General features: G+C 38.2%; 2 protein-coding genes across 2 annotated transcripts in view; one reads left to right on the top strand and one right to left on the bottom strand.

Annotated features, from left to right (window-relative positions):
* The window catches only part of rem2 (RAS (RAD and GEM)-like GTP binding 2), a 35175-nt gene extending 25145 nt beyond the window's left edge, over window positions 1-10030 (top strand). Inside the window, 1 exon segment of the mRNA XM_048162846.1 lies at window positions 9023-10030. Within this exon segment, the coding sequence (XP_048018803.1) occupies window positions 9023-9357 (335 nt within the window). The 3' untranslated portion in view covers window positions 9358-10030.
* A 6853-nt stretch (window positions 10031-16883) lies between these two features.
* On the bottom strand, window positions 16884-21609 carry si:ch211-119o8.6 (uncharacterized protein LOC556659 homolog). The gene is made up of 4 exons (XM_048162826.1): window positions 21106-21609; window positions 19629-19814; window positions 19524-19546; window positions 16884-18971 (listed from the first exon to the last, which is right to left on the bottom strand). The coding sequence occupies exons 1-4, from the start codon at window positions 21388-21390 to the stop codon at window positions 17234-17236; spliced, it is 2232 nt and encodes a 743-aa protein (XP_048018783.1). The 5' UTR covers window positions 21391-21609; the 3' UTR covers window positions 16884-17233.
* Between the last annotated feature and the right edge of the window lie 1296 nt (window positions 21610-22905).

The following is a 22905-nucleotide window of genomic DNA, read 5'->3' on the forward strand; positions in this document are numbered from 1 at the left end:
TGATGCGTATTATCAGAAAATTAAAAAAAAAATGTACGGCAGGGTCTTGGTGCTATCCATCGGTTGTTTATTGGATGGAGATTCCAGTTAATTGAAATTAAGAGGCGTGGTTTAAGCGGATTAAAGTGATTGGAGAAGTTCGGCATACATCACCAGAAAGTTTCACCAAAAGACTGAGTTATGACATTTAGATTAAAAATTACTAGGTCAAAATAAATGCAAAAAATAAGACATGCATGGATAAATCATTAACAGTTAACATGCATTTAGAAAACAGACAGAGTCAATCTTCATTTCATGCCGACTTTAAACGCTGTGAGAATAATAGCAGAAAATGGTGGAACAATAGGAATAAAATGTATGAGGAAATTTAATACAGTAATTCCGGTAGAGATCCCATAATTCAACAGGTATTTTGTCCCCTGTGGTCCACCTCTGTATCTCACACTTGTGAGTCATCTATATTAACCTTGCTGCTGTGACTCAGCTTTTGTCTAAATGCTTCTATGTCCATCTGGCTGTATTTATATAAGGGGCTTCATGGATTTCTGGCAAGAAGAAATCACGCAGCTTATCGGCATGAGCAGGTGCTGCTAGGAGACGTGGATTGGTTAAGTGGACACATTAGGAGCTGATACGGAATATAGATTCTCTTTCCTGGTGTTTTCTCAGCAGGGCAGATAGAGTTTTGTTTTAGTGACTAATTAACATTTTAATTAAAATACCCAGTGATTGTTTGCAGAATTTTATTTTAACTCAAGTCAGATCAATTTATGGTTTCTGCCACAGTATTTAATTTTATTTTTTTTTACCTACAATGTCCTATTTGAAGAAATTGCATCTCAAAGTACACATTGGTGGGTGGTTGCTATAATGTTTTTAGTGGCCATTGAAAATGCTGAGTGGCTACTAGTCTCATGTAGCCAGACCTTCAGACTGACGGCAGAAGGTCTGAACTCTATCGCAGCTTTCATTTGCCAAGAACCGCCCAGAGGCCGTTTGACTGACGTGTAATGCAACCAATCACAGTTCATTTTGTTCCGCGACATGTTTAGGGGCATGAAAATGTAATGTCGATGTCCCTACAATAACAGACTGGTGTGCATCTAATAAATTACTCATTTAAGAACGTTATGCAAGTTTACTGCAACAATGGAGCCGCAAACTTCACATACTTTGAAAATACAGCATTTAGTTGATCCTGGTAAGAGCTTGTGCCTCACAGTTGTAAACACAGCAGCGTTCTTCTTCCTTGAGCTGGTTTGGCGTTTCCAGGCGGACCATTAAAGAATGCGACACACACATCTCCCAGACATCCTGTAGAATTCAACCAACCAGAGAGGCAGATGACGACTTCAAAACTCCTGAAGTGTTTCCAGATAAGTGTCTGAGGCTGAGACTAAGTGGCTACTAACTTTAGAAAACCACTAAACATTGTGGCTGGTGAGCAAAAAAGTTAATGTCAAGCCCCGTATATAAGCCCTGGATATATATATATATATATATATAGGGCTTGACATTAACTTTTTTGCTCACCAGCCACAATGTTTAGTGGTTTTCCAAAGTTAGTAGCCACTCAGCATTTTCACTGGCCACAATTTTGACATTGATACCATGGGAAAAACTCCCATATATATATATATATATATATATATATATATATATATATATATATATATATATATATATTTTTTTTTTTTTTTTTTTTATATTATCTCATAATATGGCAGCAGGTTTATTAGGCTGCTGTCACTTTAAGGCCTGATCCATTATACTGTTACACATGCGTTTTCTTTCTCAACTGTTTACGTTCACTTCAAACATAACTGACTGTGTTTACATGAATACTCACCAACACCAGCATTTTGACATTATTTTGTGTGGATTTGACTGTTTATGTGCAAAAAGCTGCAAAAAAGAACTCAATTTATTTCTGAGAGACGCTTTATGTGCGTGCACTTTGGGTGTATCAAAATCAGTGGGAAATAATGGCTCCATTGTTGCAGTAAATTTGCATAACGTTCTTAAATGAGTAATTTATTAGATGCACACCAGTCTGTTATTGTAGGGACATCGACTTTACATGCCCCTAAACATGTCGCAAAACAAAATGAACTGTGATTGGTTGCATTACATGTCAGTCAAACTGCCTCTGGGCGGTTCTTGGACAATGAGTCCAGACCTGTATTTATGTATTACATTGCACTTAGTTTATTATTTTAGATGCCTTTTTAAAAGACTACAATTGAAATATGTATATATTTTATATAAAAATTAACCCGGCAAAGTGGCTAGTAGGAGTGACTGCGTTACACACCACTGCTGAAATACATCCGCATTTGGCGGGTTTGAGCGTGTTAATCCCTGTGTCAAGTGTCAAGCCCTGTATGTGTATATACCTACAACAGTGAAAACTGTGTTTTAAGGTTGCATTTAAAATTCACATGGCCCAAAAAATCTGAAGGGACACGTGTACCCTCAGTCTGAGTTGGCATAATGCTTCTTCCGTAGTCATGCTGCATCCCTCTCCCTCACTCCCTCTCCCTCTCTGTTTGCCATGCTTGGAATGTTTGGGACATTTATGTTTTGTGTTTGCTTTGTATTATCTCTCACCCACAATGTGCTGGTGTTACTATCTTTATGTGTGCGTGTGTGTGTGTTTAAGTATGCCAATGCTAGTACATGTGCTCATATTCTCTCCCTCACACCTTTCTTTCTCTAATTCTCTCCTTCGCCTGCGTGGTGAAGTGAACCCCCTGTGCCATGTGTTTGCAGGACTGTGATAAGGAGGATAAGGAAAGAGGACAGTGAAGCTTAGTGTGTTGTAATCATTAAGAGAATGGTGTGCAGGCACTTTTATGTATTAGCTGATAACAGGGCGGCTCCAGGGGAAGGACGACATCAGAGGTGCTCTATTCATTTAGAAAATTACATCCAGTTTAAGCTGTATTCTTTTGTTCTAGTCACATGATTTTTCTGCTCATCAGCCATATTATGACCAACAGCTGGGCAAAGGAATGGCCAATCAAATATTTATATACATTTATATAACCCATTTCTGTATACCTGGACTCTTTGTATATTGGTGCTATATGGAGATGGATCATGGAATAAATATATAGATGTCCACAAAAGTTTGTTTTAATAGGGTCTTTGCTAACTTGGGATATGTTTTGGGATATGTCGTCATTGTTTTCCTTGTTATCTCTGTAAATGTTTTTGTAATCACCACCACCGCTGTTGGTCATCAATATGGTGGATTAGCGGAAAAGTCATGTGACTGAAACAAATGAATAGCTATACAACAACTAGATTTTTACACTGCCAGAAAGAAATGTAAATGGTAAATGACAGCATGATGGGTTGTGGGAGGTTGCAAAGGTGCTGATATTCAGTTGCTAAGAGGTTCTTTAATGTGTTGCTATGGTGTTTGGTGCAGTTGCTAGGGCATTTATATGGTGTTCTGGGTGGTTACAAGGGCATCGACCATTGGATGCTATTATGTTCTAAGTGGTTGCTATACATGGTTGTGTATAACCTCTTTTCAAAAGACAGTATACATAGAACTCATTAGATTGCATAATGAAATGGTAATATCAGTGTTGCCATTGTGAAGGTTAAAAGCGTTAATTAAACATATATTTCAATAATATCTCTAAAAATCTCTGCTCTGGAAAGTACACTACCATTTAAAAGTCTGGGGGCAGTTTTTTAAATTAATATACTTTTATTTACCAAGTATGCATTAAATCTATCAAATGCTGCTCTTTTGAACCTTCTTTTGACAAACAGTTTTAGAGATAATGGTCTATTGCAATTCATGGAAAACAGAAAATAGCTGTCTGAGATGGCTACAGAGTGCCTTAAAAAACACTTTGGCCCGGTTTCCACCTGGTATTAAGATGTGTTACTGAACATAATGGGAAGCCAGACGGGATCTAAACTTTGTCAGCTGAAGATGCAAGTTTGGTTTGAAGACGAAAAACGTACCGAGCACAATGTTCTCTCACCATTCCTGTTTTCTAACACACACTCACAGCGTTCGGCCGGTCTTGAGGCTGTCAGAACAGAAACGAAAGCTGATGCTTTTTTTTTTTTTTTTTGTATGCTTTTCTGTTGTTTCTGGGCGTGTTCATATGTAAATTGCACAAGCTTATTTTGTCCATTAGATCAAAAGATCTGAAAAAAATGGACATAGTGTCCGTGACGTCACCCGTAGATTTCTGAAGAGCATTTTTGAGGTGAAAATGAGGCCGCTGCCATCTTGGTTGGAACTGAGGTGCCTGGTTGCTGAAACCACGCCCACCTAGCTCAACATGATCATTTTGCAGGCAAAGGAGCTGTCTATCTATCTTAGATACCATCTAAAATATTAATATTCTAATGATATAACTTGTAATCTTTATTAGTTAATAAAGATAAGTTATATCATTAGAAAGTTCTAAAGGTTTACTGTCAATCTACAGTGTCTTTTTTACGATATAGATGCTCCAGCACCAGTAATTGTAATTTGTGTCAGGTGTGCACATGACAACATGAAAAATCAGAAAGGACTCCATACCTTTGTAATGATTGAAAATAGCGATCGCGAGATGAATCCAATAATCTGTTGCACTTGGGTAAAATGTCCATGAGTGTCCATTGAAAAACAAAAAACAGCACTTTTTGTCCACAAAAGCGTTAAATCCATGAAATATTGATATATTGTCCATTGTGTACATCACATTTCTGAATGATCTGCTCTCATCATCGTTCTTCAAGAAATTATTCAATCTGAGCATACCTTAATCATGCAGAAGACTTAATATAATTTAAACTAATGAGTTATAAAAAAAAATTCACCCCCCTCAGAGTTGTCATGAAGGGCAAAATTAGCAGTATAGACAAAAACCACACTTTGTACCAGGCTGTAAACATGTTTTTTTTTCTGCTGAAAAGTTGGGCATTTTAACATGGGACTCAATGAGATTCTGCTCTCTTTTGGAGCCTGTCCCTAGTGGCCAGTCGATGAATTGCAGTTTAAGTCACTTCCGTATTGGCTTCAAGAATAACTGGGGGAGGATGACGCTTTGAAAAAACCCATACATTTACCTGCCCATAGACCTTCCCCTTGAAGAATTCAGGACAGAAGTCGCTGAAAGTGGACAAAAGAGACGGATTAAAACACCAGGTGTAAACAGGAATGTGACTACTTGTGATCCAATCAACCAAAACGCATCTTAAAGGGTCAGTTCACCCAAAAATGAAAATTCAGTCATTAATTACTCACCCTCATGTCGTTCCACACCCGTAAAACTTTCATTCTTCTTTGGAACACAAATGAAGATATTTTTGATGAAATCTGAGAGCTTTCTGTCCCTCCATAGACAGCTACGTGACTACCATTTTGATGCTTCAAAAAGTTGATAACGAGATCATAAAACTAATCTATATGAATTGAGTGGTTTAGTCCAAATTTTCTGAAGAGACATGATTGCTTTATATGCTGAACAGATTGAATTTAAGCCATGTGTCCACCAAAGTGTTTTTAGCCAGCTGAAAACACCAGATGCTCAGCTGAAAACGGATAGCTGTGGGTGTTTGAGAGCGCTTCGACAGAGCAGCGTTTTTTTCAGTTGAGATGCTTTGCTTGCTATGATACGGAATATCCGCAGAAGTTTTACTAGCATCTCATTTCACAGATAGTTTGTTTCTGTATTGTTTCTATATAAAAATTTTGATGCAATGTAAAGTATTTGCTCTGGATCTTGTTTTAAATTATTTTGTTCAATTATTATGCTTGTTGTTGTCATCTGTTGATGTTGTACAAGCAGAATGTGCGGTTGGTCGGTGTTGTATTTGTCCCGCCCCTCCTCTACTGTGATTGGATGGCTTGGTACAAAGTGACAGTGATGAGCGCTGCGTTTTACACAAAGATGAACATTCTTCAACTCTCTATGACTGGTAAAAATTCAGAGCGTCTCGGCATGCTCCTGGCGTTTTAAAAACACGTCATTCCCATTGAAAACAACTGGAAAAGTAAGCTAGCCTCGGAAAAAATGCTTTGACAGACTTATATTCACATATAAACATTCATCAACTCACACATCAGTTGTGGTAAACAGAAGCTCAAGCATGTTCACTTGACGTGCGAAAACCAATGCGGTTCATTCTCGTGTTACGCAGCACGTTTGAGCTTGTTTCTGTTCACTGATCAATGTTTATATGTGAATAAAAGCCTAAATCAAATCTCTTCATCATAAAAAAGCGATCTTGTCTCTTCAGAAAATTTGGGCTAAAACACTCAATTCATATGGATTAGCTTTACGATCTCTTTATGAACTTTTTGAAGCATCAAAGTTACAGTTGCGTAGCTGTCAAAGTACCTCTGATTTCATCAAAAAGATCTTCATTTGTGTTCTGATGAAGGTTTGGAACGTCATGAGGGTGAGTAAATGATGGACAGAATTTTCATTTTGGGTGAACTAACCCACCTTTATGGACGAGTTATGCTTCAAAGTTTAATACTTAGGGTTAAAGATTTGAACAAAAGCCTAAGTATGAGTGACAGTATAAGAGAGAGACAGAAAAGGGAGAAAAGGACCTTGTAGGAAGTGCAGAGGATGGTTGTATGGACACATCTGTGCTCAGCATATTTATTCCTCCGGGTGCTGCAGCCAATGTGGTCATCGATTTGGAAATGTTCTGAATCTTTTTCTGTCTTCATCTCGCTTCCTGCCTCTGATATAAACACACAAGCGCACACTCAATATGTACTCAGCTTCATGTAAATGGGTTTAATTTACATTCTGTATTTGCCAGTCAGCTATTTGATGCTGACATTCAAGCCGTATTTAAACAGGCACGCAGACTCTGGATGCGTACATGCTGTAAGGTCATACAAGCTAAATTATTGAAACAGAGATGCACAACCTTTTGCTGGCGAAGATGAGTCTATAGCCATAAACAGAAATTACAGCTGTGGACTGTAATGCTACACATATGCAATAAATCTCCTGTCTGCTGTGGCACAGCAAAATCTTTTCCTCCTTCTTCTTTTTTTTTTTTTTTAAAGATAACAGGGTCCATCGTTTTATAGTCAATCCTGCATCTTTTATCATTTATTTTCCCCTTCAGTCTGTCTCTATTGTGAAATATTATTGCAACCGTTTTCCACTTTAATATATTTTACAATTCCAAATACAACATCTACTTAGTTGTAGCTGAGGCCTGGAAGAGTTTGTCAAAAAGACGTTGTTTCCAGTGTTGCGAATCCGCTTTGCTGCACTTCCAAAGGATGAGGACTCATGCTGGAATTTATATGGAAAAACCAAACCATCCATATCTCTGTGTATACAAGTGCTGAGGAAGCCTCCAGAGCTGAAATTCAGATATGATAATAAGTATTTAGTTTCTGAGACATGGTTGACCAATCACAACAGACTGGGCCGTTTGACCAATCAGAGCAGAGTAGGCTCTTGGAAAGGAGGGAGACTGAATCCTTGAATGAACGTTATTAGATTCCTTGAAAAATCAGGTGATGTGTACTGTATATTATGAGAAAATTAAAGTGTTTTTTGACCTTGAAAACTGAAAATATACAAATAAAAAAGCTAATTCAAAATATTAATAAATACTAAAATAGTATATAAATAATATTAAAATGACACTGTACCACGGAGGAAAAATTAAAGGATTAGTCCACCTTTAAATAAAATATTCCTGATAATTTACTCACCCCCATGTCATCCAAGATGTTCATGTCTTTCTTTCTTCAGTTGAAAAGATTTTTTTGATGAAAACATTCCAGGATTATTCTCCTTATAGTGGACTTCAATGGAGCCCAAACGGTTGAAGGTCAAAATTACAGTTTCAGTGCAGCTTCAAAGGGCTTTAAACGATACCAGACGAGGAATAAGGGTCTTATCTAGCGAAACCATCACTCATTTTCGAATTTTTTTTTTTAAAAATGTTAAATTCAAATGATCACCTTGCATGTGCTTCCGCTTTCTGTATACTTCAAAAAGCTTATGTCCTACCCTTCCCTATTCTACTTACGGAACGAACGCAGCACCAGTTTAGTTTTTTTCCGTAAATAGAATAGGGAAGGCGTAGGACATACAGTATAAGGTTTTTGAAGTATACAGAAAGCAGAAGCACATGCAAGGCGATCATTTGTGTTTATAAAGCATATACAGTCGAAAATGACCGATCGTTTCTCTAGATAAGACCCTTATTCCTCGTCTGGTATCATTTAAAGCTCTTTGAAGCTGCACTGAAACTGTAATTTTGTCCTTCAACCGTTTGGGCTCCAGTGAAGTCCACTATAAGGAGAAAAATCCTGGAATGTTTTCATCAAAAACCTTAATTTCTTTTCGACTGAAGAAAGAAAGACATGAACATCTTGGATGACATGGGGGTGAGTAAATTATCAGGAAAATTTTATTTGAAAGTGAACTAATCCTTTAAGTGCTAAAACTTGTTACATCAAAATCTTTATTTTACAAAAAAACAATTTACAAAACAACTGCACCGACAGACCCAGACCAACAGCATGTCACTTCTCAGACATTTCAAGACCAACAAACACCGTTTCAGCATGTTCAATAGGTGAAAACAAGCTCCGACACACTGATCCGACAAAACCAGACGAAGTGTCTGTTGCCGTCTGTCGGCATCTGTTGGTGCGGTGTGAACTGGCCTTAAAACTACACCTCATCTGTGGATTGTCATGATAAATGTTGTCTGTTTCTTTCTCTGTCTCCTCCTCCTCGTTTCTTCTCTCAGGTCATGTTGCTTATTCACAATGGTGCCGTCTAGTCAACATCTAGAGTGATCTAACTCAATCCTGTCCACACACCTCCGAATCAACACACACCAAGCATTTAGCCTTTATTTCCCTTTCCTAAAGCCCCTCCGTGCTTCATTAAGTCTCACTCAATCAGTGCAGTTGTCTAATGCTAATCTGTGTCGATATGACAAGAGATTGTCAAACTCCATCTGCGTCTGTATCACTCAACCTCTCCCTCTCTTTCTTCCTCAGAGGCGCACTCCAGCGCAATGATGTTTGGCTGCCTGTATCTGGAGCTCTCCGTCTCTCTGGACCACCGCACCAACGATCTCCTAGAAGCGGCTGTGAGAGCGGCACGGGGCCACAGCCTGGGGCCCGGCTGGACGGAGGGGTCCCCCGCAGCGGCCCGCCGCGAGAGCTTGACCAGCAGGGCCAAGCGCTTTCTGTCAGGGCTCGTACCGCGCTCCCACCTGGGCAGAGACAGGGACAGGGAGGGCGGCAGAGACAGAGACCTCAGCAGACACAGAGGAAGCAGAATGCTCAGGCAGAAGTCACGTTCTTGTCATGACCTCAGTGCTCTAATGTAACCGAAAACGACCGAGAGAGAAGGGAGAAGAGGTGTTAAAGCAGGCTAGAGGAGAAACTGCATGTGAGATTGACAGGTGAGGAGATAAGAGACAGTGTTGCCGCACCACTTCACAGAGGAGATGATTCCCCGGAGATATTACCTAAACTAGTATGTGTGAAATTAGTTGTTTATACCAGTCTCTCATTCATTGAATGTGACAGTGGTGCAGCGAAACCTAGCAGTGTATAAACTATCCTGGCAGAACAGGACCTTTAAGGTTGCGAGAGGTCTGTAAACGGACACACAGACACAAATATAGCACCGGGTCTCAGTATAATGAGTGTATCATGCTGGCTATGGCAGGCTGTTAGTGGTGATAGAGTAGCTCCTGTAGTAGTCCCTGTTAAGAAGCATGCTGACACAGCACGGATGCAGAATCGTAGTATATGTTTTGTAGTAAACAAAAAAAAAAAAAAGACCCTCCGGCACAGAATAAGATGCTTTAGTTAATGCATGGATTTAGCTTATCTCGCTCTACCTGCACATTTTTAGGTTTAAGGAAACCTTAAATGAACCCAAAAATGAAAATTCTGTCATTAATTATTCGCCCTCATGTCGTTCCACACCTGTAAGACCTTCGTTCATCTTCAGAAGATATTTTTGATGAAATCCAATGGCTCAGTGAGGCTTGCATTGACAGCAAGATAATTAACAGTTTCAATGCCCAGAAAGATACTAAAGACATATTTAAAACAGTTCATGTGACTACAGTGGGTTGATCTTAATATTTTGAAGTGACAAGAATATTTTTTGTGCACCAAAAAAAAAAAAATAATAATGACTTCAGATTTCAGATTTCTACGGAAGAGGATTAGGGCCAAGCAATAATAAAAATTTAAAACCATCTCGAGATTAAAGTTGTTAAATTTTGAGAAAAAACTCTTTAAATTTCGAGAAAAAAGTCGAGATAAAATGTTGAGAATAAAGTCATAATTTAACGAGTTTATTCTCAACATTTTATCTCGACTTTTTTCTCGAAATTTAATGAGTGTTTTTCTCATAATTTAACGAGTTTATTCTCAACAATTTATATCGACTTTTTTCTCGAAATTTAATGAGTGTTTTTCTCATAATTTAACGAGTTTATTCTCAACAATTTATATCGACTTTTTTCTCGAAATTTAATGAGTGTTTTTCTCATAATTTAACGAGTTTATTCTCAACAATTTATATCGACTTTTTTCTCGAAATTTAACGACATTTTTCTCATAATTTAACGAATTTGTTCTCGTAATTTAACAACTTTTTTCTCGTAATTTAATGACTTTATTCTCAACATTTTATCTCGACTTTTTTCTCGAAATTTAATGAGTTTTTTTCTCGTAATTTAATGAGTTTATTCTCAACATTTTATCTCGACTTTTTTCTCGAAATTTAACAACTTTAATCTCGAGATGGTTTTATTTTTTATTATTGCTTGGCCCTAATCCTCTTCTGTAGATTTCATCAAAAATATCTTAATTTGTGTTCTGAAGATGAACGAAGGTCTTACGGGTGTGGAACGACATGAGGGTGAGTAATTAATGACAGAAATTTCATTTTTGGGTGAACTAACCCTTTAAGAGTCGGTCATTGAAAACCCCCTGTTGTTCGATAGGGCTGCACGATATTGGGTGGGAAAACTGACATTGCGATTATTTAGTTTTTCTGCTAGATGAAAAGAATACAGGAATTTTCACCAGGTGACTTCTGCTGCTATATTTGGACAAATACCATAATTCTAGAATGATTGGGGTGATTTTGTTGAGGGGTGCATCTGCATATAAAATACAATTTTTTTTCAGACTTACAGACTTTTTACTTTTTTGGTGAACCATACTTTTAGGGATGAATGATTTGGAAAAACTTGAAAAATGTGGATGTTCACTCTTTGGTATACTCTCTAAAAGAAATAACCAACCCAAACCTCTTTCTGTAACCATAAAGTGATAACAGAAATTTAAATAAATGTAAATATAAAACCACTTTTCCCTTGTGTTTTCATAGGCCACATTCCCTCTGTTTTTGACCCATTCAATCTGACCATAAGGTAATAATCATTTTTATCATGATTATTATTATTAAAAATTATAAATAAAGTAAGAAATATATTGTAATAATGCTATTGTACTGTGAAAAAATATTTTGATAAAATCAATATTGCATAATTGGTTTAATGAAATTCTTTCTGTATATCGTGCAGCCCAATTAGTCGAATACTAGCTATGAAAATGTCTCTTGAGGTTTGTGATCAAGAACAGAAGTCTTGAGGATCTTTCGTTCATTTGATGCCACTAACCTGGAAAACTTTGTGCAGATCCAGTAATTAGTTCCTCCTCAAAATCACTCTGTACTTGGTACTCTGCTTTGCTTAACTTTTTATCACAATAGCAAAGCCACTAGGAAGGTATTTTAATGTTTTATGGAACAAGATTTTGAACGTGGGGCTATTTGGCATCACAGCCAAGAAGTTAAAACCAAGCGACCGACAAAAAATTGCTTCATTTGCATCACATCTGGTTAGGACACGGTGTTGATCATTATGTGAACTGAACTTATGGCAGTTCTTATGACATGCACAATATTTAGTGATCAAGTGTATTAATTGGCTAATATCATCCGAGCGATTGGCGTGATGTTTCCTTATGCACTCTGTTATTGCATGGATATGACACCCAAGGAATTTGCTTACTAATCACAAAGCTGTGTGCAAAATATTGGGGTGAATCAGCATAGAATTGCGGAGGAGTGGTAATGATATTCAGTTTTTTTATTGTTCTAGTATAAACAGCCGTCCAGTTGCAGTAATTGCGAATTGTACCCTCAAGAGCCTTGTTTACAAGTGAAATTAGCTCTTGCTAAAATAGTTTACATATGCGGTTTAATGAACGAATAAAGTGAGTTGATTTAACATCCTTTAGAAAACACATACTCTTGGTGTGTGGTTGGTATTAATTGACTTGTCAAAAATTGTGAAAACAAGGAAGAAAATATTCAAACATAAGCAATATTTGTGATTGGCTATAACTGAAATGTAATCTTTAACTCACAGTAATGACTTCAGTCAATCAGGCCTAAAGTACATAATCAGATATTGACGTATAACCAGTCTTAACTGTATAGGGAGCCACACTCAGAGCAAAATCACATACTAATTGATTGCTTTTAGATGTAATGGGACATTTTGCAATGCAACATGTTGTTGTTGTTCTGATATTAATATCAGTTTAAACTCCCAATTACATGCACTCATAATTAAACTCCACCACTATGGTGGGAGTAATACACAGACCTGTTATTTAATGAGCATAAAATAAGAAAGAAGGCAATATTAGGCAATCAATTCTGGCAGAGAAAGCAGATTGGTCTGTGGAGAGCACTTTCATACAGTCCCTTGAGTCAGACAGAGAATAACTCGCTTGTGTCAACTAATTTGACACCTCAGTGTATAATGAAAGCAAGTCATGTTCACACTCAATTCTGTCTGACAAGAGAATAACCCTTTATATGGTATTTTCCTTTATACGGGTCAATTGTAATATATATAGTATTTGGTATTTAGCTGCACACAGTAGTTAAATGCAAGTCTCAGAGATCGAAAAAAGGCACTTTTAATCAACGCCATACAGCCCTGGGTTCAGGTTAAAACTGTACTTTAAATTTCCTCTCACTTCACTTTCCTGGATGATTTGTCACCAAAAAGACCAGATGTTAGGATAAGCAATATTGAGAATGGCCCACTTTGTCATGTCGTCTACAAGCATGTAATGTCTTTGTCTTCATCATGAGGCTTACTGTGATTTCGCCAATATGGACATAGATGATTGGTTGATAGGAATGTTGTTGAGGTTGAGGACCTTTCATATGACTTGCATCAGGGTTTCAACTCAAGCCTCATTGCCATCCACATGAGAAGTGTCAGAAACTTGCATGGTAGCAAGGAAGTGGATTGTGTGCACAATAAACAGTGAAAACATTTGAGCTTAGAACAGAATGTCCTGCTGATTGATTTTGAAAACTCGTTTAATGTGGTCTTGCAAAATGTTAAGTCCAGTTCACACCGAGAATGATAACTCTAAAGATAACTAATGATATGTTTGCTTCTATACCAACGAACGATCTGTTTATTGTAAGCTCACGTGCTGCGGTTTCAAAGTGTTTTTGCTGTTCTTGTTGCATTTGCACAGCTTTACCAGCAGATGTCCTCAGCATGCTATGTTTTGAGTGAATAGCTAGTGTAATCGATCTAATCTAACAGTGAATTTGGCTGACGAAGTCATTATAGTGTGGAAAAAAAAGTCTTTTTCACTACATCGTCAAAGGAAGCAAGACAATGTTGTTGAAACTAGCGCTGGATATCTGAGGTAATTTTGTTTTACACTGTTTGCTAGCCTGACATAATCATCATTAATACTTCTTTTACCGTTTATTCCAAGGGTGTGACTTATTGTTTTCCATATATCCATTTACGTTAAAGTATCCTTGAAAAGGCAGGTAGACTTGTCAAACAGTGGTGGATTTTTCAGAATCTCAGTGATTAACTTCTCCGCAATGCCGTCCGCCATTTTAAATGCGCGAGAACTTAAATTCGAATGGATTTTGATTGGCAGTTTATCATTCAACAGCTGGAAAAAAAAATCGTTCTAAAACTGATCCCAACAATATCGTTCCTCTATAGGGTCCTATATAGAGTCTATTTGTGCTTTTCTTTTATATTTACAACAATTTTTAGAACTATATCTTTATCGTTATCTTTATAGTTATTGTTCTTGGTGTGAACAGGCCTTTTACTGTTAGCAAACTCTTAGCAAATTAAAATTAGATCTGTAACCGAGGTCTCAGGATGCTTGTGGAAAAAAAATTATCTAAATCTCTTCATAAATTTTGTCATATCTTTGGGAAAAAAATTACAAAGCTTTGCACTGTAAAAAGACATCAATAGACGGGTACAATCTTGTGTGAAATAACTGAGATTGTTGAACCTGTCACTGCAAGTCTGGTTATCACTGGCTATGCTTTAAAAGGTCAGGTACAAATACAAGGTCAAAGCTGAAATTGTGTGAACTTTGAGTGCAATTCTTGATGCTTCATTTCATAGAGCAGTGCTGATGCAAGTCGTGTGATGGGGTTTAAACATCATTCTTATGAACCCTCTATTTCCCTCTGATTTTAGAGGTAGTTAATGTTTAGGATTAGGACTATGTTTGTTTCTTTAACAATAATGTTCTGTAAAAATGCTGTAGCCTTATTGCGAGGGTTACCATAAATGACATCCTTATTCAGTGATATGGCTGGAGTTGTATGCGTGTTTAAGGATGATACCATGTGAACGTATTTTGAAACAAAGGTACATAAAGAGCCATAAGAGGAGAGATGGGCAAGTTTTGTTCTGTATTTTCACCTGCTCACATTTTAGACACATAAACACATGGGGCCTCATTTATAAAATGTTTCGTAAAAACTGTCCTACACTCAAAATGCTGGCTTAAAAACAACCCAAGTTGGGTTAAATATGGACAAACCCAGAATTTGGGTTAAATGTTTAACCCAACCTGCTGAGCAGTTTTATTTAACTCAACTACTGTTTAAAAATGACTATATGGCTGTCTTAAAATGAACCCAAAATAGGTTTGGAAATTAAAAGTCAGACACAGTCAGACAACAGTAATAATCAAAAGGTGAACATTTATTAATAAGCAATTTAATTAATAACTGTTAATTTCCAATCTATTTAAGTGAGCAATATAGTAATTTTTAAACAATAGTTGGGTTAAATAAAACTACCCAGCAGGTTGGGTCAAACATTTAACCCAACACCTGGGTTTGTCCATTTTTTAACCCAACCTGGGTTAAAATTAACCCAGCATGTTTTAGTGTATATTTGATCTTACGATCATTTCTCAAATGTGGGTTAGTGTGATTCAGAGACCGAATGTACGCACAAAAAATTTATGTACGCCTCTCTTGCAGATTTTAAATTTATGCATTGTAAATGATTGTGAAATTGCACGCAGCTCAATGGTTTCAGATCTCCGCCTTGTAAACGGCCTCTAATTAATGTAATTTTCATATAAAGAGTCAACGTCCAAATGCTTTACTTGAGAATCGCAAGTGACAAGAATTGCATAGATTTCCAAATACCTAAAGTACTCCAACTCTGCCATAAGGAAAAGTGTGTACGTCTGCTTAGACGCTGATGTGACTTTTCCACGTCAAGGACAGTTTTTATAAACATGAATGTTGGCGTTTTATAAATGAGGCCCATGAGCTCATGGAATCCACTGAATATGCCATAGGACCAAGCATTTCTGTGGGGGCTGGCCACACAGGCTTATGCAACAACAACGAAACTACAACGTTCTGGAAACGTTCCGAGGTCAAACATGGCAGAACCATTCACTTGTTTCTCACTATTGATGAATGTTATCCACTCTGTCTTTGAAAATGGGAGAATAAAGACAATTTGTTATGATACCCTAGTATGTGTCTGATGTTTGTCCCTGCAATTGTCTAAATGATTCTTGCAAGATTCCTCCTCAAGGTGAAGAACTATATTTGAATTTGAAAGGGTTTGACGGCTTCACTCTGTAAAGGCAGATGGTTGGAAACGGGACATGAGGTAAGAAAGAAAAGGGATGACAAATGTTAGTTGCCTAGCGACTGTTGTCAAGGAGACCGAGTGTGACTCTCCCCTGACCAGACTTAGAATTTCTTACTATGTTTATTTGTTCAACTGGGAATGAAATAGCTGGAGTGGAATCTGAGTCTGCAAACATCCACATGAACAAATGGGAATACACAAACAAATTGTTTTTTAAAAAATCAATGAAAAATCAACACAAAATGGAAAGCTCCTGTTGAGCCTGGGTGATGAACTCACAAGAGTGGCTTTTCTGAAAGCGTGAACACTATTCATGAACATTATCATGAATATGTATAATTTTAGACTATTTTCAGCACAGTACCTTTTAAGGCATTCCTTAGCTACCTGAATTGTATTTGAAGTGACCTCTTTAAAAGCACAAAAACGTACAATCAAGAACTGGTATTATGCATCACTGTGCTTTATAAAAACTATGCATTAAGGATAAAGGCTAAAACACTTTTTTTTTAAAACAGATACTGAAAAAAAAAAAAAAAATCCAATCAAATATCCAATTTGGAATGCTGACCTAAAGTCTATATGATTCCTCTTAATGGTGCATGGCATTATTCTACCCTTTGGGTACAAAAGCAGGTTAATGCAATAACAGCAGCTTCAAATAAAGTGTTAGTATATTTAAATCAGAGCTAGTCCTCGCCTCAGGCTGATATTGCTGAATCTGTGCCATTTGCATCAAAATCCAATTTCATTTTTAGACACATGGACTGTTACATTTTAAACTGCCATTACTAATTTATCAGACTCGTTTCGAAAGGACAAGTGGTGAACCAAACACACGAGGTGTTGTATTAAAAGTGGACTAATTTCTGAGATCTTTTAGTTGTTATAAAAAGCCCATCACATCAGTACATAATTGTCTTTAATGACAGAACACTGAAACAAAACAAAACCACAACATAACATACATATTACCTTCTGTCTTTTACCTTAACATTGAAATGTCATTTTGTTTCATGATTTTAGAGAAGGTTCTGCAACATTGGGTTTTCAGTCACCTTTTTAGTACTACAATTCACTCAATTATGTCTCAAAAGCACAGACTGCCATCTAGTGCCACTAATACAAAGTACCATTCAAGTAAACTCAAGTGGGGTCCAAAAATGCATGGACAAAGGATGATTCAATAGCAAAAGAAAATGTTGCATATTAACAGGCAACCTAGTAGAACTCAAAATGAAAATATCACATCCATTTAATTCATCTTTGCATGTGTTCTCTGATGCTGTTTAAGTCGATCGCTCCTCGTAAATCCTTTCCCACACTCTGAGCACTGGTGAGGCCTCTTATCAGAGTGAATCTTCTCATGTCGTCTTAGTGTCTCTTTCCGGGCAAACTTCTTCCCACAATGGGAGCAAACATGCTCCATCTGTCCTCCTGAATGCTGTAGTTGGTGAGTAACCAGTTTCCCGTCTGTGTTAAAGCTCTCCCCGCACTCAAAGCAAGCATACGGCCTCTCGTCGGTGTGTGCGATCTGCCGGTGCTTTTGCAGATAGGATGCGGAACTGAAGCTCTTTTCACATTCATCGCAGTAGTACATTTTCTTCTTCCCGGAGTGACCCTGCATGTGCAGCTTCAGGCAACTTGCTGAGCTCAGGCATTTTCCACACTCTGAGCACTTGTGGACTATGATCCCCGCATGAATGTCTTGATGTCTTTTGAAGGTGTCGTGGCGAGTGAAGGTTTTGCCACAGGTGGTGCAGTTTAACAGGGACTTGCTGGAATGGATTATCAGGTGACTCCTGAGTGTAGAGGTGGACTTGAAAGCCAGACCGCACTGAGAACAACTGTAACATCTTTCGTCGGTATGTACCACCTTATGGTTTTTGAGATTCGCAATCCTTGCGAAGCTCCTACCGCACTTCTTGCAGTGGTAAGGTCTTTCTCCAGTGTGTGTGACCTGGTGGGACCTCAGACTGTTCTTGAAGCGAAACCTCTTTTCACACTTCGGGCACTTGTACAATTTCTCCTCAGAATGTACGGCCAGGTGTCTAGAGCGATCTCCCGAAGAAGGGAACCTTTTCCCGCAGTGTTCACAACTGTAGGGTTTTTCTCCAGTGTGAAGACGCTCATGCATTTTGAGGCTGTTGGGATGTTTGAAGGGCTTGCCGCAGTGCGTGCATTTGTAAGGGGTGTCGGAGTAATGGATCTTCAAGTGCGACGTGAGATGGCTCATCCTTTTGAAGCTGCTCTCGCAGTGAGTGCAATGAAATGGACGGATGTCTTTGTGAATGGTCTGATGAATGGTGAGTTCATGCTTCCTCAGGAAACTCTTCCCACACACTGAACAGCTGAACGGCTTGTTCCCTGCATGGCTATGCAGGTGTACATCCAGTTCAGCTTTGTTGATGAACTTCTTGTCACATTGCGGACACGGAAATGGCCTCTCTCCGGTATGAGTAGCCCTGTGGACTCTCATAGCTGCCGCGGTATTGAAAAGCTTCCCACAATGGTCGCACTGGTGGGGCAGGGGGCCTAGGTGCAACCGCAGGTGAGTAGTTAGGGTACTTCTTCGAGAAAAGCTTTTCCCACATTGTGAGCAAGAGAACGGCTTCTCCCCAGTGTGGCTCCTTATGTGGGACTTCAATCCACTCTCCCTGACAAACCTTTTCTTGCAGTAAGGGCAGTCCAACACCTTCTCACCCGTATGCAGCCGCACGTGCAAGGAAAGCTCATGTTTACCGACGTAACTCTTTCCGCAAGTGGAGCACTGGTGTGATTTCTTCAAGGAGTGCACCTTCTCATGGGCTTTGAGGTCCGATTTTCTTTTGAAGCTCTTGCCACATTTTGGACAAAGGTTGGATCTTAATGATCTGGAAGTATTTGTGGGTGGTGGATGAGGATTCTCTGTTGAGTCACTAGGTTTCGTTAAGACGGAACTGGACGCAGGAATGGTGTCATGTGCTATCATGTCTGTATGCATTTCCTCATCACTAGAAGCAGTAAATAATGTATAAATCAAAGGCTTTTTAGGAGAAGCAAAGGAAGTTAAAGGGTTAGTCCACCTAAAAATGAAATCCCTGTAATTAATTACTCACCCTCATGACGTTCCACACACGTAAGACCTTCATTCATCTTCGGAACACAAATTAAGATATTTTTGCTGAAATCAAAGAGCTTTCTGAACCCCCCCCCCTTGCTTCATAACAATAAGGTTGAACCACTGCAGTCACGTCTACTGTTTTAACAATGTCTTTACTACTTCCCTGGACCTTGAAAGTGGTAATTATGTTGCGGTCGATGGAGGGGATTAGAAATCTCTTGGATTTGATCAAAAATATCTTAATTTGTGTTCTGAAGATGAACGAAGGTCTTACAGGTGTGAAAACGACATGGGGGTGAGTAATTAATGACAGAAATTTCATTTTTGGGTGAATTAACCCTTTAACTATAAAAGATTAAGAGGCTGATTTATGATTTACTTTTAAAGCATTTATGTACTAACGAGAGACCTTTTCATTTTCATGAGAAGATGGCACACTCACCTGGTTTCTTTGCACTGCTCCATCTTTAAAAAAACAAAACAAGAACATGTTTAGAAGAGATGTTCTCAGCTTGGAAGACTTATGCTGATACATTTGACATCTTACCTTCACAGACGCAATGTCCTCAATTGTATGTCCGTGTATAAGGTTTTCTCCTATGTTTGCTGATATGTTTTTTTCAACCTGTTCATTTTTGACCTCCATCAATATCTGGACCATGGTACTAATGTCCTCTTCTGTCTTGATGCTGACCATAGTGCTCATTATCTCTGATAGGTCCTTCTTCACTGACTGCCGTCGGTGTTAACATAAACATTTACATTTATGCATTATGGCAAACTCTTTTATCCAAAGCAACTTACATTGTATTCAAAAGCCCTGTTGGTATTAGGATGCGTTTTGGTCAATTGGATCACAAGTAGATGAGGGAGACACATTCCCGTTTACACCTGGTGTTTTAATCCGTCTGTTTTGTCCACTTTCAACCACTTCTGCCCTGATTTCTTCAAGAGGAGGATCTATGTGCTGGTAAATGTATGGGATCTTTCGATCTAATGGATGAAATAAGCTTGTGCACACATTAACGTGCCCAGAGATGATGGAAAAACACGGATAACATCAGCTTTTGTTTCTGCTCTGACAGCCTCAAGACCAGCCAAATGCTGTGAGTGCGTGTTAGAAATCAGGAATGGTGAGAGAACTTTGTGCTTGGTACAGTTTTTATCAGCCGACAAAGTTTAAATCCCATCTGACTTGCACACTTCCCATAATGTTAATGCATTAGGTCTTTTGTGGCTGTTCGAACACATTCAACCACATGAGCATCTACACTACGAAATCAACCCGGTCAAATTTGTTTTCAACTGCCTCTGGAATTGGTCGAAAGTGGACAAGCTCAAAGCGTTTTAGACCCCGTTTACACCTGTATTTAGCGTCGTCCACTTGTGATCCGATCGACCAAAACTCATCTTAATACTGGGTGTAAACAGGGCCAAAGTATGCATTTTATCAGGTCAGTGTCAGAGGTGATTGATCCAGTACTAATGATGCAAAACTTCTCAGAACTTTCTCTCGCCTCCTACTTGAAAATAACCACTTGAACAGATATCCGACCGATTGATCAGCCCCAACTTAGGGAAAAGCATTGTTTGACTTCATTTACAATATGGAAGTGAATAAAACAATTCCCAATTACCAATTTCAATTTTCAAGGGGAGGCAGGAAAAATATGAGTTGTCTGGAATGAGGAAAGACTGGAAGTCAGAAGTGGGAAATTTTAGCTCAAGTATTCCCACCTCTGAATTTGTCTGGAAAGAGCTTTAATTGACTTTCAATCTACTAGGTAATACTCTTCTTCTACTACTATTTGGTCCATAAAAGGCAAACACACTGATACTATCCTAATTAAATCAGATAAAAGACTATATTTTTAAAATAGTTTTGTTCTGCTGCTTTGCTGTTTTCATAAGACAGTCCCTAAAATCTGTAACTGGATTAGAGCAGATCCCTTAGCCGAAGTTATATATTTCAAGATCAAAGTTAAGAGAGCAGTTTCTTTTGAGTGAAAGTTGAGCTCACTTACCATTCCACTTTCTGCATTCCCCACATGGGGTGGTTTGAAGTTTCTGTCTTGAGAGGATTCGTCCTCTGAGGCAAAGTGAGAAATACTTAAATGATGTAGAGGAACAGAACAGTGTGTATCCCTCAAACAAACAGGACACGTCAGGGACTTGTTGAGCTCCCAGTAGCTTTGTAGACAGTTTTTGCACAAGCTGTGGCAACATCTTAGAACAACAGAGTCTTTTAAAGGAGAAGTGCAAAGATAGCAGACAGAATCTGTGACAGGAACGGGTGAGATGGCAGCCATATTGTCAGTCAATCAAGACCAACAATTATATGATGGTAACGGATGGCCAATCATGTAATTTAGTTGTTTTGTAGGTTTGGTGTAAAATGTGACACACAAACTTCTCTGTGAGCTCACAGGAACCCATGTTACAGCTGTGTTCTTCCTCTTTTGCCAATGAGTCAAACTGATAAATAATCAGGAGCACTGGCTCCATCTACTGGACAGGATGCCATCTAATGAAAGATCTCTGAGAAAGACACAAGGGGGAAGAAAACTATGACACTATTTGTATTTTTGGGTGACAAATGTTTCCTTTACTGTAGAGAGAACAGTACTACAGATCATAATGATGCTCGCAGTTTCTTTCATCTGCAATAAAGCTTGAAATGCTTTGAACCTCCACCAAATTGTACCAGAATAATAGCAGCATGTACAGATTTTTACCAAAGATAAGAATTGCGGGAAACCATTGTTGGGTCTTTTGTTTGGTAACATCAAAGGTAAAATGGGTACATTGTTGCTGTATAGACAATCTTTGTACTGCATATTGCGTACATTTTTGATGGCACAAGTAATTTCACAGTATTCCTCGAAGTCATGTTAAATTGAAGCAAAAAATCCAATTGTTCCAGATTAAAGACAAAGGTTACTTATTACACAGGGAGATTTAATTTCAACTTAATTTGACATGAGAAATGGAAAACCTATTTTAAGATGATCATTCACAGAAATTTAAGTTGTTATTCAATGATAAAACGAAATCCATACCTTGTCTCATGCTGGTCTGTTTTTCCTCTTTTTTCATTTTTTCTACAATTAATTTGACTGTATTTTGTCATTTAAGTGTATATAGGTTAGGGGTGTCCAATATTAGGGACTGGAGGTCCACTGTCCTGCCGAGTTCAGCTCCAACCCCAATTAAACACACCTGAAGCAGCTAATCAGGGTCTTACTAACATACTAAAAACTTCCAGGCAGGTGTGTTGAGGCAAGATGGAGCTAAACTCTGCAGAACAGTGGCCCAAACCCCTCATATAGGTGAACTTAAAGGCACAATATGGAAGATTTTTAGATTAAAATATCCAAAAATCACAAGAACAATGTTATTATGTTGACTTGTGTAGGCTACTTGCATAATCCCACGTGTTTCCAACAGTGTTTAAATCCTGAGAAATCAGCAATTTTAACCAGGACACAGACTATGTCCATGCATCGCCTGTCAATGAAGTCATATCCGTGTTTCCCTTGAGTTCCAGTTTTACTTTCATTGAAACTATGGAAACACCAAAGACACTTTAATGTATTATGCATTTTATTAGACAGGTGAGCAACTGTTTGGATACAAACCGAAAACGAATCAGTGTTATAAAGCTCAACACGGTTAGTCTTATTGTTTGAAACTTTGAATTGCTTGCTTTCATCATTTTCCAGTAACATGATTTTACCATGCCTCAGAGACAGTTTTGTCAATTGGCTAATATATTATCAAAGAGATCTTTCTCCATCTTACAATATATTTTACAATTAATTGCA

This window comes from Megalobrama amblycephala, linkage group LG17 (genome assembly GCF_018812025.1).
Source record: "Megalobrama amblycephala isolate DHTTF-2021 linkage group LG17, ASM1881202v1, whole genome shotgun sequence".
Lineage (NCBI taxonomy): Eukaryota > Metazoa > Chordata > Actinopteri > Cypriniformes > Xenocyprididae > Megalobrama > Megalobrama amblycephala.